Below are 19,630 nucleotides of genomic sequence, written 5' to 3'. Positions count from 1 at the left end.
TAAAAGAACTCTTTCTTTTTTCTGGAATGAAACAGAATATAATACCACTGCCACTTAATAAGAATAGCATACTGTGAAAAATTATATTTTGTTACCATGTTCAATATTCACAAAATCATGATTATTAAGGCAAAACTATATTCACTTCTAAGTAGAACATAATTAACTTTGTAATTATTTAATTCCTTATTGGCCATTTTATAAAATGTGAATATTTTTCAATATACAAATTATTTTGAAAATGTCTTTAATTTACATTAGTAAGCTTCATCCAGGTTAATGATAAGTTTTCAAGTATGATGAACTAATGTTCTCCTTTCTTCCTACATCGCTTTTTTAAAAAATGATTTTTACAGACTTTTAGGAATTAGGGTTAGGAAAAATGTACTCAACCTGTCATAATATTTTGAAAATATGCTTTTTGATAGTATTCTGTAGGTCATTCTAGAAATATAAATGGGAAAATTTCTGCCATTACAGTTGAGAAGCATTCTGGTATAGTGGGAAAAGGATGGGTGTAAGAGTTAGGAAAAAACTGAATAAAATATCCAGTTACATTACTAATTTGTTGCCTTGGAGGAAATTACATGGCCTTTCTAATTCATAACCTCTTCATTTGAAAAATGGGGCATGAGAGGTCTTGGCAAGCATGTTATGAGTGATGAGAGGATATAAACAGAATATGAACTAGGTGTTCTATAGTTTGACAGTTCACTAACTTCTCCATTAAGACTTAAATCAAACAATAAGTATGAAATTCTGAATATTTTACATTTTTCTATAGGAATACGGTGTACTTTGCATTCAGGAATACAGAAAAAACAGCAAAGTGGAGTCAAGTACACGTAACAGCTTCATGGGCTTGAAGGATCACCTGGGGCATGACCTCGGCCACCTGTATGTGGAGAACACTGACCCACAGTTAAGTGCAGCTGTACCTTGGCCAATGGTAGAAAAATCAACAATGGATACAGTTAAAGCCGGGAAGGAGGAAAAAGAGGTATCTGAAGAGAATGTGAGCTCTGGTGACTCTGAAGAAAGCACAAATTCTGATCATGAGTCAGAACAATTGAATAGCATTTCAGTAGAGCCATGCTTGTTAACCAAGACTCACAGACAGTTATGTAGGTCTCCCTGCTTAGAGCCTCACCTACTCAAACACAATGAAATTTTACAAGACTTTAAACCTGAAGAGTCCCAGACTCCGTCCAAGGAAATGAAGAAACCCCCTGATGTGGTGCGAGAATACCAAACAAAACTGGAGTTTGCACTTAAGTTGGGTTATTCTGAAGAACAGGTTCAGCTTGTGTTAAACAAACTTGGTACTGATGCTTTAATCAATGATATTTTGGGAGAACTTGTCAAACTGGGAAATAAAAGTGAGGCTGATCAAACAGTTAGTACAATTAACACTATAATGCGGGAAACTTCTTCCCTGGAATCTCAGAGGTCTGAATCGCCAATGCAAGAGATTGTAACAGATGATGGTGAAAATCTAAAACCAGTTGTTATTGATGGCAGCAATGTGGCAATGAGGTAAGTAAGAAAAATTGTACTGAAAATTATTAGTAAAAAATCTTTAAAAGTTTGTTCTACTTTTGCTGCTGTTTCCCTTCTCAGGCTCATCAAAGTCAATAATCATCCGCATTCCAACATTACCTTTAGAAAATATTAATTTAATGTTAATCCTTCTTCAGCCATCTTCTTTTCACTCATCCCTGAATAAAGACTCTCTTTTCTCATATATGTCTTTTTCTTTATCTGACTAAATTACTATGGCATAAGAAATATTGTACATTACTGGTTTAGTGTTATCACTAGTTTTAAATGAAGAACTTAAGTATGATGACATTAAACATTTTGGGAATCTCCTGTACATGAAGTTAAATGACTATAAGGAGAATCTCCAATTCTTCTAGAAAGTAGTATTGATTTGGGAACAAATTTTTTGTTCAGTTAAGAAATGTAATTCAGAAATAGTTCTCTAGGAATCATGAGGAAATGAAAAATGAAACTTCTAATGAAGTATTCTAAATGAATTTAAAGGCCTTTTTTTGGTTTGTTTTTTTAAGGCAGAGTCTTACTAAGTTGCCCAGGTTGCCCTCCAAATTACAATCCTCCCACCTCAGCCTCCCAAGTACTAGAATTATAAGCAATAGCTACCACATCAAAATTTAAAGTATATCCAAATTCAATCAATATATAATTAATTGCCACAATGTTCAGTACTCTAGAGAATAAACAGACATATAAAGGCATCAGAATAGAGAACTTGTCAAACTTGTGGGGAGTAATGACCCACAGTTAAGTGCATCTGTACCATGGCCAATGGTAGAAAAACCAACAATGGGTTCAGTTAATGCCAGGAAGGTAGAAAAAGAGGCATTTCAAGAGAATGTGAGCTCTGGAGACTCGGAAGAAAGCACAAATTCTGAACAATTGAGTAGCATTTCAACTTAGAATTTCATACATGGTTTCTCAGAAGGAGAGCCTAGAATATTAACCAGGAGAACAAAAAGTGCTGTTCACTGGAAATAAAATGTGTCATTTTAAATTTCCTAATACCTCATTAAAAAATAAAATGAAACAGGTTAAAATGATTTGAAAAATATATTTTTATTTTGTCTTAACATAGCTAAATATCATTGCAACATATAGTCAATTTAAAGTTATTACTGAGACATAGCATAAATTTTTTATATTGTCTTTGAAATCTGGTGTATATAGTGCATTTCAATTTGGAATAGGCACATTTTTAAGTGTTCAGTAGCCACATGTAGCTGTTGACTACTGTAATGGACATTGTAGCTCTGAACTTTGAGAATTACTACAGTTCTTCCACATAAACTATAAGCAAAACAGATATGTTGTCCTCCAGACAATCTTAAGAGGGAGACAAAATTATCTTTCTTTCATTTATAAACAAATTAGATTTACAGGATTTAAACTATTTGCCAAGGCTAAACATTATTCAAACCCAAATATGTCTGACTTCAAAGTCTATACTCTTTGTCCTATAATAAAAGAGGAAAAACTGAATTGCACAGTTTCTAGCCAGATCTTACAAGTCTTTAATGCTAAACTTTACAATCCAAGGGTAATTGAGGGTTTTTGTGTAGAGGAGTGTCCTGTATTGATTAGTGCCTTATACCCATAATCTGGCGGTGCTGAATAGAAGGTTGGAGATCAATTAGAATCTAAGCAACCCTTCCAATGGAGAGATTAACAAATGTCTTAGAGGTACGAATTATACATATGGCTTTGAAAAGTCTTTCAGTAAGGTATTAAAGGTAATATGTCTACAGAATGGCTTTTTCTTTCTTGTAATAATCAAAAACTACTAAATGATTACTTAAAAAAATATGGAAGTCCAAAACCCATGAAATTGCCAAAGCAGAGAATATTGAAGGAAGGATGTAGATCTTTGAGAAACACCTACAACCATAGATATATACCAGAATTACAAGATCAGTTGTTTAAAAACATACTTAAAAGAGTATCATTCAGTTGAGTGATGGTAGGGCCAAAATAACTATATATTTTGAGGTGCCACAATTATTTCTTCTGTATAGCTTATTCTGAGAACCATTAAACATCAGAAGTATTTATACATATATACATACATACATACACATATACACACACACATAAACACACATATGTACACACATATATACACATACACACATACATACATATAGGTCAGGACACAGAAGAAAGTGATGATTCAGGGAAACAATAGAGTTAGAAAAAAGCCTAGTGCTAGAAAAAAATCAGTGCTACAGTAAACCAACAGACATTAAAAATGTCATTAAACTGAAAGAGGAAGGAAGCTTTAAGGAGAGAAAATCCTGAGTAGTGAAAAAAGATCAGAGGACATGACAGCCAGGAAGTCATCGTCTTTAAAAACGCATATGGTATTAAAGATAGAAGCCCAGTAGCTGAATGTCAAGAAATGACATTAGATCTAGACTGTTATTCTAAAAGGTTGACAGAGGAAGAGAAGACAAGGAAAAAGAAGTGTTAGGAAAGAATTTTGTATGGTTTTATTTTTAAGAATGAAACTGTAGCTGAGCATGGTGGTGTAAGCCTGTAATCCCAGCAGTTCATGAAGCTGAAGCAGGAGGATTTTGAGTTCAAAGCCAGCCTCAGCAACTTAAGGAGACCCTGTCTCCAATTAAAAAATAAAAAAGGGCTGGGAGTGTGGCTCAGTGGTTCAGTTCCCTTAGGTTCAATACGTGGTACCAAAAAGAAAAAAAAAGTAGAGAATGAAGCTATATAAACAGGAGAAAAGGGAAGGAGTAGAAGAGAGCAATACTGTGAGAGAAGAGTTTAACCCATTTTGCCCCATTGTCCCAGAAGTGAAACACCTATAAAAACCTATTTATTGTATGTAATGTTTAATTATGTAGTAGGTAGTATAATTATAATAATATAATTATAATAGTAATATAACAATGTATATGGTATTAAAGATAGAAGCCCAGTAGCTGAATATTATATTACTATTATAATTATATTGTTATATTACAATATAACTCATAACAATGTTATATTACTATTATAATTATACAAGCTCTAGATTAGTGTTTTCAACCTATTTGAGTGCAACTTATGCCAATTTCACTCACAGAATTGAAAATTTGGGACTTAATGGGTCAATTTTTAAAGTCAAATTATGAAGGAGGAAACCAAAAAAAAAGCACAAATGCAGAATTTGGCATTGAAGAGAGTAAACTTTTGGATGGACAAAAACAAACCTTTTGAGGGGGAAAAACAGTATAAGACTTACAAAAACCTAATTTTTAAGATGAATGTCATTTAGGTAAATGATGTCATATTGGGCCAGCCTCATGAACTCACCTAATCAAAACCTAGTTCCAAGTTGAAATATTTGATAACTGAGAATTGATATAAAGCTCTAAACTATGCTTATCTGACAGACTTTCTTCAGGAAAACTTCATCCCAAAAGTAGATGGCATAATTAAAACATTTCAAACAACCTTTCTTATGTAATTATGAAAACAACCTCTACTCCCATGTTATTTTGGCTTCATTCTATGTCCTTTGTTATACAGATAGAACCATGCAGATTCATTTCTTCTTTACATCGTATATTTTAATCTGACACTTAAACTGGAGAGCCTTAGGCATCTCATGAGAGAAGTAGTTGACAGGAAAGTTTTATTACAGCAGCATTATAGTGTCAAGTCACAATAAAATGTTGCACCATGTCCATAATTTTGAAAGTGCCAGAACTCATGAAAATGTATAGTGAACTTTTTACATTATGCCATTTATAAGGTAACAAAGTCATTTATATATACTTCAGGTCCCAAATCTTAATGTAACAAAAATACAGAATTTCATCCATTTCATGTTGCATAAATATAATATACTTTTGAAATTAATTTTCTATTTATGATAAGCCTAGCAAACCTATATTTTAAATATATAATAAATTTATACATACAAAAATAGATTACACATACAATAGATTATATATGATAAGTAAATCTGGGGTAAGTTTAGAACAAAGTACTATTTTCTTTTCTGTCTCCCAAACAGATATATGATAAACTTTATTTTCATTTAAATGCTAACCATAAAATTGATTTGCATGAGTCTTAAGATATAAATTATAAGTTGGAAGGCAGCAACATTTTATTACAATTACAAAATAGTATTTTTAAAATACATTTAATTCTCTGCATATTATCTTGTGTTTCTCAGGTTGTTTAAACTCTCCAGCATATGTTTTCAAAGGTATAAAAAGGGATATTCTTATTTTGCAACTTTATTAGGATTACAGATGATTAATACCAAATGCTTGGAATGTAATAGGCACTCAATAAAATATACTTATTATTACATTAAAGAGCTAATTTCCAAATGCAGAATATAGTAACAAATATAACAAAAACTTAGTTAAATGTTAATCAACATTTAACAAGCTTAGTGAGTTAATAGTCCATCTCATTCTTATGAACTGTAAGTGGTATATTTCAATTTTTACTTAAGGTTTGTATCACCATTGTTTTCAATGATGATTTCTGCAGGGTTCTAAAAGAGACTCGGGCTCTTAAAGCTAGGTGGACTCCAGAATTATCCCCAGAATACATAAACAGCATAGGTCCCAAAATTGCAGGGATCTTACGTTGCCTTAGGGAACATGCTTCTCATCAGTATCATGTATTAATGTCTTTTATTGGTTGGTTGATTGGTAACAGGGATTGAACCCAGGGGCACTTAAGCACCGAGCCACAACCCCAGCTCTTTTTCTCTTTTGTTTAGAAGCAGAGTCTCACTAAGTTGCTTAGGGCCTGGCTAAATTGCTTTGAACTCTGCAATGGCTTTGAACTCTGCAATCCTCCTACCTTAGCCTTCTGGACCACAGTGCTGGGATTACAGGCATGCGCCACCAAAATCTGTGATTCTATTAAACTTGGGATAGCCCAGCAGTGGAATATAGAATTAGTTTCTACCCACATGTACTCATTAGTTTAAATTTCATATATTTTCTTTCAAAAAATCAAGTGCTTTTAAAATTTCCCTGTGGTTTTAGGTTTGACTTGTCTTGTCATTAAGAAAGTACCATCTTGTGAGCCATCAGGGGTAGGAATATAAATTGATGTTATAACCCTTTAATCCTAAAAGTGTTTGATTTCCTCAATATGCTTCCATGACCTAGTCATATAATTGCATTAAAATTAACTAGATCTCCATATTCTCCTTCAACTTCTTCCAAATTTTATGTAAAATAAGAATGGGGATAAGGAAAAAAAAAGCCTCATCACTGCCTACACATTTGTGGTGGAAGTACAGATTATGTAGTTGAATGTTGGGATAGAAACTGGGTACACTATTCTTCTACTTTGTTTGTTTGTTTGTTTGTTTTAGTGTGGGGAAGTGAACCCAGGGCCTTATGTATGCAAGGCAAACACTCCACCAACTGAGCTATATCCCTAGCCCTTCTTCTACTATTGATTTGAGGAAACAACTATCCCACACCCTATCATTGCAAGATTTCTATCTTGGTCTGTGAACCTTGGCTTCTAGGGTTAGATTAAGTCTCCTGACTATTGGTAGGCCTTCTTGGTGCATATTTGTGCAGAATATTAGGATAAATATTTTGTTTGCTAATAATTCATGTGACTATTTTTTGCCAATAGAATCTATCTTATATTATCTCTCTAAGCGATAGAGAATCACCAGAAGAATTTAATCAGAGTGGCATAGAAAAAATTTGCTTTTAGGAAAGATCATTTTTAGAGAAATTTGGAGCATGGATTTGATCAGTTAGACTGGAGACAAGAAGACCTAGTTGAAATATATATACAGAGGTTAAAAATTGTAGACAACTCCTGAGAAAAGATGCACTGAAAGTGTGATTACTTTTATATGCCAGTGAAATGGCATAGAACAGAGAAATAAACCGGCCATTTGCCTGAAAGTTTATACTCAGCCCCCAAAAAAGACTCATGTTGGAGCTGGTGTTAATATAAAGCTACACATCAGCTGGGATGTAGAAAAGCACTTCAGGTGAATCATTGAAGTAATTTTCTTAAGGTTTGAACATAGATGAAAGTTTTTAAAGTTAGAATATGACAGACAATATGCAGAAGTTATAATAACTTTCCTTCATATCAAAAATAGTGATCTAAGTAAGCCCACATATTTATAAAATATAGAATTTAGGAATCTGTATAATCAGGATTTAAGTTTCTGATTCATCTTTTAAAAAGCACAAAGCCTTTCATATACCTAATCTGTTTTGTGAAGGTACATGAACTTGAGAACTCTTAAATTTAAATATCAGTATTTAAGGCCATCTTGCCTAGTTTCTAAAGTTTATCTTTATTTCTTTGGTTTACTCAGTGTAGCACTGACTTCTAGTGAATAAAATCATCCTGCACACCTAGTGCAAGTATTTGGTTTAAATTACAGGAGAAACTAAAAATTGCTAGATTTCATTCAAACTTGTTTTTGGCTTCCTGAACAAAACTATATTAAGTGCAGTATACCTGCATGACCCAGTATAGTAACCACTAGCTATAAGTGATTATTGAATTCTTGATGAAATTTGTCAAGTCCAAATATGTAGTAAATGAAAACACATGCCAGATTTTAAGGATTTAGTACAAAAACAAACAATTTCAATAACTTTTATGTTGATTACATGTTAAAATAATTTGTTAAGTAAAATATATATTAAAAGTAATTTCAACTGCCTTTTATTTTTTAGTAATGTGCTATGCTAAGTAACTTAAAATTACATATATATGTGGTTCAAATTATGTATATCTTTCATTGTAATGATTTTTGAGCCCCAATTTACTACAAGTAGCATTAAAAGACAGTTTATTTCCCTATACGTGGCTGTCACAGATATTACTTACAGGTTAGTTAGCACTACCCCATTTCTCTTACTGGTTTAAAGAAAATCTTTAGAGGCTATGAATAGAACCAAAACTAAGTTTTATATTTATTTATTTATTTATTTATATTTAGTTGTAGTTGGACACCATACCTTTGTTTTATTTATTTATGTGGTGCTGAGGATCGAACCCAGTGCCTCACACATGTTAGGCGAGCGCTCTACCACTGAGCCACAGCCCAGCCCCAAAACAAGTTTTTCTTTTTGTTACTTAATTATTTCAGTGTAGAGTCTGACAAACACAATATTAGTTACATTTCATTATATCCCTTTATAACTTGTTTAAGTACATAATTCTGGTTGTCATCAGTGTCACATATTTTATTAGACCAGTGGGCAATCAACTTTCCAAAATGTGCTTATTTAAATTTTAATCAAGGAAACCATTACCTTAGTAATCCTATTGCATGTGAATAATGTTGATCACAGACCTTCACCTGAGTAGTGTTACCAATAATAAGAAATGGGAAAACATAATCAGAGTCTATGTTTTCTACTTTTGTTAATAAGATATTTTTATTAACAATAAAAATACTCAGATATGTTTTCCTTGTCAATGTCAAGCCAGTGACCTACTTGGATCTGGGTGAAGAAAAATCTGTGCCATACCATGAAATTTCTGTTTGGAACATGACTTGATAAAATTGATTTAAATTATCTGTAATGACATGAATTTATTGTTCTGATGGTCTGTTTAGTATTTAGCTTTCTGAGAACTAGATTTAACTTCACAGTGATCTTGGTATATTGGATAAGATGTCAGAAACAATGAAGTTGAGTAGCTGTAAGAGCAACAAAATAGGCATGCCTAAATAAATGAATGAATGACTATAAGCCTTCAGTTCCAGAGAAAATACTCTAGATGCCCATGAGTCAGCAACATGGAAATAAGTATAGGTTCTCAAATACAGTATGAATTCCAATGACAGAAAATAAAATGTTATCATATTTCCATATTTCCATGTTGAAGGTAGTAGCCAGCTTTCTGTACCCTTTCTTCTGCTTAAGGCACATAGGATAGGTGTAAGAGAACTTCTTTTTCAAAATTATTAACATTGAAAAATGCATTTGTGAGGTCTTAAAACCACTTTTTATACACAAAATGCTTTCTTTATTATCAGACCTAAAAACTGAAGAAAAATAATAATTCAACGAATATTTGAAGAGCACCTGTGCTTTACTGTCATTAAATACTTTTTAATATTATATTACTATCATTTTATCAATAGCATTCAGTGTACCTTTTCCCTGTTTTATTTTTTTATTTATTTTTTGAGATGGAGTCTTGCTAAGTTACTGAGGCTGGCCTCAAACTTTTGACCCTCCTGCCTCAGCCTCCCTAGTTGCTTGAGATTACAGGCATGCACCACTATGCATCACTGTTTCCAGCTGCTGTGACTTTCCTCAATTGTTTATATCTGAACTTGAAGAACTTTGTTTCTAAAAATTAAAAAATGATTTTCTAGTTTAAACTGACACTTTTTACTTTATAGGTTTCATTCTAGGCACTTTACTGACAAACTCTGCTACTTGTGTCATCATGATAGGTGGCTTAATATAATGACTTATTAAATCTTTGAAGTTTTATAGTTATATTTCATTCTCCAGTGGACAGTACATATAGAGAGGTACATTTTAGAATATATCAAACTTATAGATCAGATTTTTATTTAAATAGATGAAATAAACAGAGGTTTATTAAAAAGAAGCTTGTTTTCTTTTTAAGCCTACAAACTACCATAATCTTTCGGTGGTTTCTTTTTTTTTTTCTTTTTTTTTTATTGGTTGTTCAAAACATTACATAGTTTTTTTTTTTTTTAAGAGAGAATTTATTTATTTATTTTAGTTCTCGGCGGACACAACATCTTTGTTTGTATGTGGTGCTGAGGATCGAACCTGGGCGGCGCGCGTGCCAGGCGAGCGCGCTACCGCTTGAGCCATATCCCCAGCCCCAACCCCTACATAGTTCTTGATATATCATATTTCACACTTTGATTCAAGTGGGTTATGAACTCCCATTTTTACCCCGTATACAGATTGCAGAATCACATCAGTTACACTTCCATTGATTTACATATTGCCATACTCATGTCTGTTGTATTCTGCTGCCTTTCCTATTCTCTACTATCCCCCCTCCCCTCCCCTCCCCTCCCCTCTTCTCTCTCTACCCCCTCTACTGTAATTCATTTCTCCCCCTTGTATTATTTTTCCCTTTCCCCTCACTTCCTCTTATATGTAATTTTGTATAACCCTGAGGGTCTCCTTCTATTTCCATGCAATTTCCCTTCTCTCTCCCTTTCCCTCCCACCTCTCATCCCTGTTTAATGTTAGTCTTCTTCTCATGCTCTTCTTCCCTACTCTGTTCTTAGTTTCGGTGGTTTCTTTTGAAAACTAAAAACTATCGATCTCCACATATCAACCATATTGCCCTACAAGATAGTTTACTTTCTGGTGAAAGTAAAGCTATTAAACAGAGATTTATTTTATTGGTTTCATTTTTATTCCAAACCAAGCATTTTGCTATTTTCTAAACATTAAGAAATAATGTTTTTTTCTTTTAAAATAAAATATTGTTTTCTGGCACAGATAGCAGAATAAGATACAAAAGAGGTGCCCAGCAAATAATTTGAGGATAAAGAAATGAGGAGGAAAAAATAAAATAAATAAATAAAAATAAATGAGCAGGAATTTTAATATAAGAATAAAAGATAATGCGATTTATTACACTATTAACTATAAAAATACTTAAAATTTACATGAAAAATCACTGGTATCATAAGAACAAGCTGTTGATGTTTTTTATTTATTTATTTGGGTACTGGGGACTACCATGCCCAGATGTTAATATATTTTTATTTATTTATTTTTGATTTTTTATTTATATGACAGCAGAATGCATTATAATTCATATTACACATAAAGAGCACATTTTTTTTCATATCCCTGGTTGTATATAATAATGTTTCTTAATGTTGGATACTTTGCTAGGTTTTTTATGTATATTACTTTGTTCAGTTCTTACAATCCTATAAGGCAGATAGGATTATCCTCATTTTGAATATGAGGAATAGAGGTTTGGGTAAGAAATTGCCTAAAATCACGAAATGTGGTAAAGAAAAGACTTAAACTAATAAAGAGATTACATAATGTCTAATTCTAGAGGGTATGTTATTTTCACTGTCAGTCTGTTATTGAAAAGCCATCTCTATTTGGAATATTAAAACGTGCTATTCTAGATACAGTTTTTAAAATTAGGTTATAAATGCTGTGAAAAGGACTTACTTTTTAGGAATAGCTTTTCTTAGATCATATAAATAACATTATGTAAATTTTAGACAATAAAGAAGCAAAAAATCACCTATAATTTCCAAAGCTCTTTAAAACATTATATGGAAACTGTAGTAAAATGAAATTTGATGAAAAAAAAAAGATAATTGATAAGATACCTTTGTTCTCCCCCTTACCCACACCCCTGTCAAGGCCACATAAAGTATTAAAAGAGGCAGTCTCCTTTAATAGATGTCTTCATTCCTTTTTTAGTTTTCTCCATGTTTTTCTGTTTTTCTTCACATCTACCACTAGTAGATGACTAAGATAACACTTCCTGTCCTGCAATTCACCTAGTTAATTATATCTGCATATATAACTGAATAAAATGTAATACGTGAAATTACATTTTCTAGAAAAGGCAGATAGAGTGGTTGGCCCAGCTTTCCCATCTTCTAGATCACAGAATGAAACAGATTGCATTAAAATATGTGGTTCCTTGAATTTTTCTCAGCATTACCAAATGCACCTTTATCATCTATTAATAATTGTAAGTTACTAATATGTTGACATTAATAAGCAAGCATATTTTAATTGTATAGTGGCAGTTATTTATGGTCTTACAGGAGATAGCAAATACTATTTTATTTGTACTTATTATGGAATTGCCTTTTTCTTAAGGACAGAAAAGTAGAATTTATATGCTTTTCAGATATATTACAGTAGTCAATATGAATAGATTAAAGATAATCCTATTAGGTTTCTGAAAAAAAATAAACTTGTAAAATAATAAAAGCTAATGAAGAATTTTTGCCAAGATAATTTGTGTTCATTTTAGCTCCCCTTAGTTTCCAGTTTTCCACGTCATAAGGAAGTGTGCATATGTCTGAAACTGTGAGTAGCCATCCCTGGATAGAAGTAACTGGGCTCTAGATAACCCAGTTCAAAGTTCAGTAGTCCTTATCACAGCTTAGTCTACAAATTAATTTTACCTTGCTACCCTGCATGAGTTCTACAATGAAATACAGAAATTTCTTTGGGAAGTTATAATGATTCAAATTAATGATTCATTTCTCGTGTGACATTGTAGTTACCAATAATGTTAGAAAGCCTCTTTTTTTCAAAATTTGGCCCATAGCATGAAACCATTCCATATACTATACTTAAATGTAAGTGTATATAAGTATATATATATATATACTTATATATACTTATACTATCAGTATAAAAGAGCACATATTCACCAACTTCCAATTCAGAAGCACCTTGTTCCTCAGAAGCCCCCAAAATACTGTCTCTAACTATATGTACACTAACTATATGGTAGTCCTTAGTTTACACAGCAGGTCTCTTTCCCACAACTTAAGGACAAGAGAGAGACATGCTCTTCTAACCAGTTCCTATTTGCTTAGGAACCTCAGAAGAGAAAGTACAAGTAGAATAAACTGTCAAAAGAAACAGATTATTTTTCTGGCCAGGATAAAACAAGAAAGGTTAGCAGAAATTGCAAAATCCATGACTCTAGTATTCACAAGAAGACAGACAAAGATCAAGGCAGGAAACACATTGAAATATATGAGGTTGTTTCATTCCCAGCTTTGAAGCTCCTCCATTACGCCAGTTTTGCTCAGTAGTTTGCACCATTTGCTAGTTACTTCCTGTCCTATTTCCTGAGGGGAAGAGTCTCCTGGAGGAGTGATAAAGCTTCATAGTTGGGTTGCATCTCTTGTATCCTCCTCAGTCTTTCACCGTTTCTTTTCCCAATGTCCTGGCTTCTAACAGTAGTGACCTTTTGACTTTTCATTAAGAGGTCTTCTCTCTTAAAAGAAGCAGGTGTCTTAAGAGAGAAGAACTTGGTAGCCCCCCAAAAGGATTTGCTCCCTTTGTACATAATTTTAATTGGGCAGGTGACATTGTAGTCTTAAGTTTCTTTTTGTCTTTCCACCTTTATCTCCAGTTTTTCTCCCAAACTAGATTGCTGTTGCCAGTACCTTAAAACTTGTCTGTCATTACCATCTAAAATACCTCTCCTCCACTTATGCTTTTATTCTCTGTAATAAAACTGCCACAAAAGTGGAGAAGACTGAGTCTATTCTAATCTGCTCTAAATCCATCCTCATTAATTTAGAAAATGCATCAGTGAGCAACTGAGGAAAAATCAATGCAAGACTTATCCAATAGCAGCAGGGCAACTTCTCCCCAGATCACCTCCTGCAGAAAGATTTCACTGCCACCTGTAGTGACTCACAATGAGTTTTAAAGGCATGAGGAGCAATCAGAGATGTTGGAGGAGGCAGTTGGCTTCCTGCAGCCATCGCACAGCTATGTGAGGGGGGGTATCGTTTTTCCCATCATGCCTGTTCTCTAGTCAGGCAGTCAATCAGAAGCAACATTCCATGCAGCAGCCAGTACACATTCTCATATGTAAACTAAAAACATGCCAAAGACCCCTTGGCAGATTTTTGCAGATCTTTCCAGAGCACTGGAAATAACATTTTAACATGGGTAATATCAGCTGAGAAACAGGGCCTATGTACCCTTATTACATCATATGGTTTCTCTGATAGTCCTGGATCACTTATAAAAGGTAATTGAATCAGTGGAATTTCAAAGGGTTAGAACTGGTGTTCTTCACAACTAGATGAAAAATCAGTTGGTTTGTATGGCAGTGTAATTTCAGGCTCCTTTAACTGTTTGATATCCTGACTTTTGTTTTCCTTTTTGTCCAAGTTACCAGTGCAACCACTTGCCAACCTAACTCTAGGACAGTCTCTTATGCACATTTTCAAACTCCTTGTTCCTTCCTCTTCATCATTTCTACTTCCCTAGCTATGTTTTCCATGTTGGGTTTAAAGGAGTCTGAGAGATGAAATCCATATTAGAATATTCTAATAAGACTGCAGTTCTCCTTTTTCAAGGGGAAAGTTATCCCCAGACACTTTAGTCATTGGGAACCATCCATCCATCCAAAAGTTCATCACCCCACTCTTCAAAGTCCTAGATTGATGCTAAGAAGCAGCATAGAAGGGCAAATAACTTAATCTCCTCTTAGTTTATTCATCCATTTTCCTAATTTGTTTTGTGGATGTCCAGTTTACTCTTTCTTTTATCTCCTGAGAAATAAAATAGATGCAGAGACATCAGTAATTCTTTTGAGTGGAGTTTTTCTAAGAATTTTTGTAAATACACGAAATTTTCTACTTCAGTCAACCCTTTCTCTGGCCATTGCAAAGTGGTGTTTTTATAGGTGAACCTGTCCCAAACAGCAGAGTAAAATAAGCCTTTTTTTTTTTTAAGGGATCTGCTGACAACATTCTGGACTTCTCATATTTTTCTACTATTAGCCAGTATCATAGTCAGATGAGATCTTCAAGCTCATATTACCCATTTTGATCAACAGTAACTCAAAATTTGCTGTGAATATTTGGAATTTTACCCCAGAAACCCTATCCCACTAAACTGAAACAGTTGGAGGGTAACTTTTTAGCATATATTCAGGGTCTTCTACCTAATTTAAGGTAACCACAATGTCCTCCAATGAAATCACCCAACAGAAGAACTTACTTAAGGTTTACCAACCATCCTTATTGCTAAATTTTTAGGTTAAAAAAAAGAAATTGATATCTGAAGGAATATACTAATTCATAAATATAATATTATCTAATTTCATTACTCAGGGGAGAAAAATCCCTGAGTGTATGCAGATAGCCCATAAGTGGCTACAGAGTTATTGTGAATTTTGTTCTTATATAGAATTAAAGCTGGGGTTCTTTTTTAATAAACAGCCAACAGATAGTTAATTGCATCAGTAACATTGTACTTGGACATCCTGTTTTTCATAATTTTTATCAGACTTAACTCTTGTCATTTTTTCATTAGTACCTCCTATAGTTGTCCCTTTTACTATATCTAGCACATATCATTAATCACATCTTTCAACATGCCTCAGTAAGATTTGATTAAGTTCAGTCTCCCCAAACCTCTCCTGATATGTCCAAGACCCCTACAAATTACCTCTGTAATTTGGAGCCACCTGGTGGTTGTCTGCTTGGACTTAAATCTTAGTAGGAATAATTCTGGGTCTTGGTGTTTAACAGGGACTTCCAAAATAACAGACATTTTAGGAATTTCTTAGTTAGCTTTTAATTTTTTTTCCTGATCAGGGAGAATTGGCTGTGAAAATCTTGGAGACTCAGGGACCTACCCCTCCTGCATGCCTTTCTCTTCCCTTTAGCAGTGAGGAACATTTGCCTATCCCATGTAAAAATCTAAGGCTGGGCAGAGGATGAAAGCCAATGGCTAATTGCATTGAATCTAATTTTAGGTTACTGTGTAGTTTTACTAAACCCGGATGTAGAATTGCTATGTTTTAGAGAAAGCACGCCTTCAACTTTATAGAGTATTGCCAAATTGCTCTCCCAAATAGTTACATCAATTTATACTCCCACCTGTACAGTAAGAGTTCCTACTTTCACACATTCTTGGCAACATCTGGTGTTTGCAGACTTTATTTTTACCAATCTGATGGGTGTGAAGGAGTGTCTCATTTTGACTTTAATTTGCATTTTTCCACTTTTGAACATCTTTACATGTGTTTATTGGTCATTTGGGTTTCCTCTTCTATGAATTGACTGTTCATATCTTTTACCTTAAAAAAAACACTGGATTACTGTTTTTGATATAAAAGAATATTTAATATATTATAACTATTAGAATTTTGATTGTTTGTATAGATTGCAAGTCTCTTTTTCCAATATGACATTTCTTTATAAATTATGGAGTATTGGGTAAAGAACTTTTATATGTTCAAAGCTATGATAGTACGTGATTGTTTGTCTTATTTAACAAGTACTTCCTTATCCTACTCTTAATGTCTCTTGTCATTTCTTCTAAAAGTTTTACAATGTTTCTTTTCATATTTAAATCTTAGATCTGCCAACAACTTACATTTTGCATATGGAAAGAATTAAAAGTACAGTTTTATTTTTTCCATATGAATAGCCAGTTGTCCTAGTATCATTGGTTCAATAGTCCATCTTTTTCCAATTTTGATTTGTAACATCACCTTATTTTTTTTTTGTAGTTGTCAGCGGATCTTTTATTTACTTTTATTTTGTATTTATTTATATGCAATGCTGAGAATGAGCCCAGGGCCTCACACATGCCAGGCAAGCGCTCTACCACTGAGCCCACAACTCCAGCCCCCAGCATTGTTTTCTTTGTTTTTCCATATCAATTTTAGGATCAGATTCTCAAGTTCTGTAAAAACTTCTCTCTGTAATTTTTTTGGTAATATAATGTACTTTTATATGTTAACTTGATAGCCATCTTTATAAATTGGGTCTTACTGCTGCTGAAAATGTTATATTGTTTCTTTTTTTTAGTTCTTGTGTACTTTAATACAAGTTTCTAATTTTCATTTTTTCCATAAAGTTCTTTTTGTTTAGATTTGTTTAGCTTTAATTATTATTACAAATTAAATAATCTTTTAAAGTTAAAATTTTAAATTGCTTTTGTTAGAACCTCATATCTGTAACGTAGTAACATATTGTGGTCAAAGGATATTTTATGTATGACTCAGATTCCTGATACCTGTTGAAATCTGTTCTATAGCCTGGTATATAGCCAATTTTATGAAGCTTTGATGTGCTCACAAAAAGATTTTCTATTCCCTGAATTTGTGCAGGATTTGTATATGTCCATTAGATCAAGTTTTTAATTGATTGTTCCTATTATCTATATTCTTATTTAATGTTTTCTGCTTCACCTGTCAATTAGTATGATTGTGAATTTGTTAATTTCTTTTAGTAATCCTGTGAACTTTTGCCTTATTAACACAGATTATGAGTTCATAATTACCATAGTTGCCTGTGAATTGTTCTGATTTTACTATTATGTAATAGCTTTTTTTATCCCTAGTAATGTATTTGCCTTAAACTATGTACTTTTCCCTGGTATTGATTGAGCTGTGCCAGTTTACTTTGGTTTATAGTCTGCCTAGTGTGGAAGTTAAGGATGTGTTCAACTGCAAACAACAGAAAGTTGCACTACAGTTGCTTCCATAAATGTGGAATTATTTTTTCTCATATAACAAAGATTGAACATAGATTTGAGTCCATCTGCTCAGAAATCTAGGCTCTTTTTATTTTTCTATTTACCACCTTTCATCCTTATTCATTCCTTTTCTCTCCCAGTGATGCTTTGTGGAGGGTGAGGAGAGGATAATGAGGACAAAATTTATTATTGGAATTGATACAGTTTCCTATTGTTAAATCTATAGAATTATGTCCCATGATTGTAAATGGTCTGGTGTCTCACACATTTTATGAAAGTTTTTTAATGAGAAGATGGAATCTTCTATTTGTACAGTGAGTAAATGTGACAGTTACCCTTATTGAATGAAATAACCAGGAAGAAATTGCTTATGCATGCCTGTCTTTAGAGGCAGAAACAATTGTCAACTCTCAATAAAACAAATATCATCATTTTACTAGCAAAGCATAATATAATAGATTTCAAAACAATAAAGTAAAGCAAAAATATAGTAAAGTTTTAGCAAGTTGAGTGTATTTAGGAATACACTCTATGTGTTCTCTGAAGAGATACCTTCATTTTCTATAGTTTTTCAGAGACTGGTTAAATTTCAGGATTTTCCATGAAACCAAACATCACTTTGTTCCTTTTTTCTGGAGCATTTGCAGGCTAGTAGGCAGCCCTTCTTACCTAGAAAATGTGACCTCACACTCTTCCTTTCCTTATGCCATTCTTTGAAACTTCCAGTGAATCTGATTTCACCTCTAATCTTTCCCTGAACCATTAAAACAGGTCTGTGAAACCATGAAACACAATTTCTTGTGTTTGTATTTGTAGTCTTTAACATCTATGAAGCAGGTGAATCAATTTTTGTTTTGTACTGAAAATGATTACAGCATGTTAGTGGTTCTTGGGTTTCCTAATGGTTGATGTCTATTAAAAGTTAACAGAAGCATTTACCTACATAATTTCATTCAGCCCTTCTTTGTCCCAAAAATAAAATAATATGTAAGAAAGGGAGCCCTCAGAATTTAAGCTGTAAAGAATGCAGTTAATTACATTCAAAGCAGAAACTTCTTTCTTTAAAAAGATTGAAATTAGTGTTATTTTAATTATTTGGTTAATATGTATAAGTAGAACCTTGTGCTAGATAAATACTTATTGAATGACTCCTGAGTTGGGCATTTTCTTTTAAACACTAAGACTGCTAATCCAATTTTGAATGCCCTTTTGACATCATTAATCCTTGTCCAACACAATATTGTTGAACAGAAACTAGGTATCTTTTCATTGCAGGATATAGAAAGTATTTTTTTTGTATGAGATAAAGCATTGTGAACGTGTTTTTCCTTTCCATGACTATGTGGGGTTATTTTACATTTGTTACCTAAAAATTTTTGTGCATGACTTAGTCATTATATTGAAAAATATACATAATAACTATTAAAAAGGAAAAATTTTTAGAAACTGAAGTATTCCATTTCACTGTTTTTACAGATTTCTTTTTCTGTGTGACTTTTTTACATTTGATTAAAATTCTTTCTGTGGTTGAAGCTTTTTCTTTATCAAAAAGAACTTGTAAACTTTTTGACTAGTTAATCTTTATAACTTTACATTTGGAAACCTATTTTTTCTTTATTTTCTACAATAATCACTTCAGTTTTCTAATTGTTTTCTCACAGATCTTGATTTTTTAACTAAGTTATCTTAATTTTTTTGAGGAATGCAACTTTATCTTAACTGTCTCCCCCCCCCCTTTTTTTTTTTTTGCTACTGGGGATTGAACTCAGGGTCGGGCACTCAATCACTGAGCCACACCACCACACCACCACCCTGTTTTATATTTTATTTAGAGATAGGGTCTCACAGAGTTGCTTAGCACCTTACCTTTG

The 19,630-nt window shown here is 33.0% G+C and overlaps 1 protein-coding gene across 6 annotated transcripts in view; it reads left to right on the top strand.

Annotated features, from left to right (window-relative positions):
• ZC3H12C (zinc finger CCCH-type containing 12C) overlaps positions 1-19,630 on the top strand; it is a 62,172-nt gene that overhangs the window by 28,642 nt on the left and 13,900 nt on the right. For all 6 annotated transcript variants that reach the window (XR_014018842.1, XM_081266658.1, XM_081266655.1 and 3 more), the window contains exon 2: positions 785-1,536. Coding sequence is in view for 5 of the 6 variants with exons in the window: in XM_081266655.1 (XP_081122781.1) it covers positions 785-1,536 (752 nt within the window). In the remaining variant the exon portion in view is untranslated. The remainder of the gene's footprint in view (positions 1-784; positions 1,537-19,630) is intronic.

The sequence above is a fragment of the Spermophilus citellus genome (assembly GCF_964194105.1).
Source record: "Spermophilus citellus genome assembly, chromosome: 2".
NCBI classification, from domain to species: Eukaryota; Metazoa; Chordata; class Mammalia; order Rodentia; family Sciuridae; genus Spermophilus; species Spermophilus citellus.
This window is presented reverse-complemented; position numbering and strand designations above follow the sequence as displayed.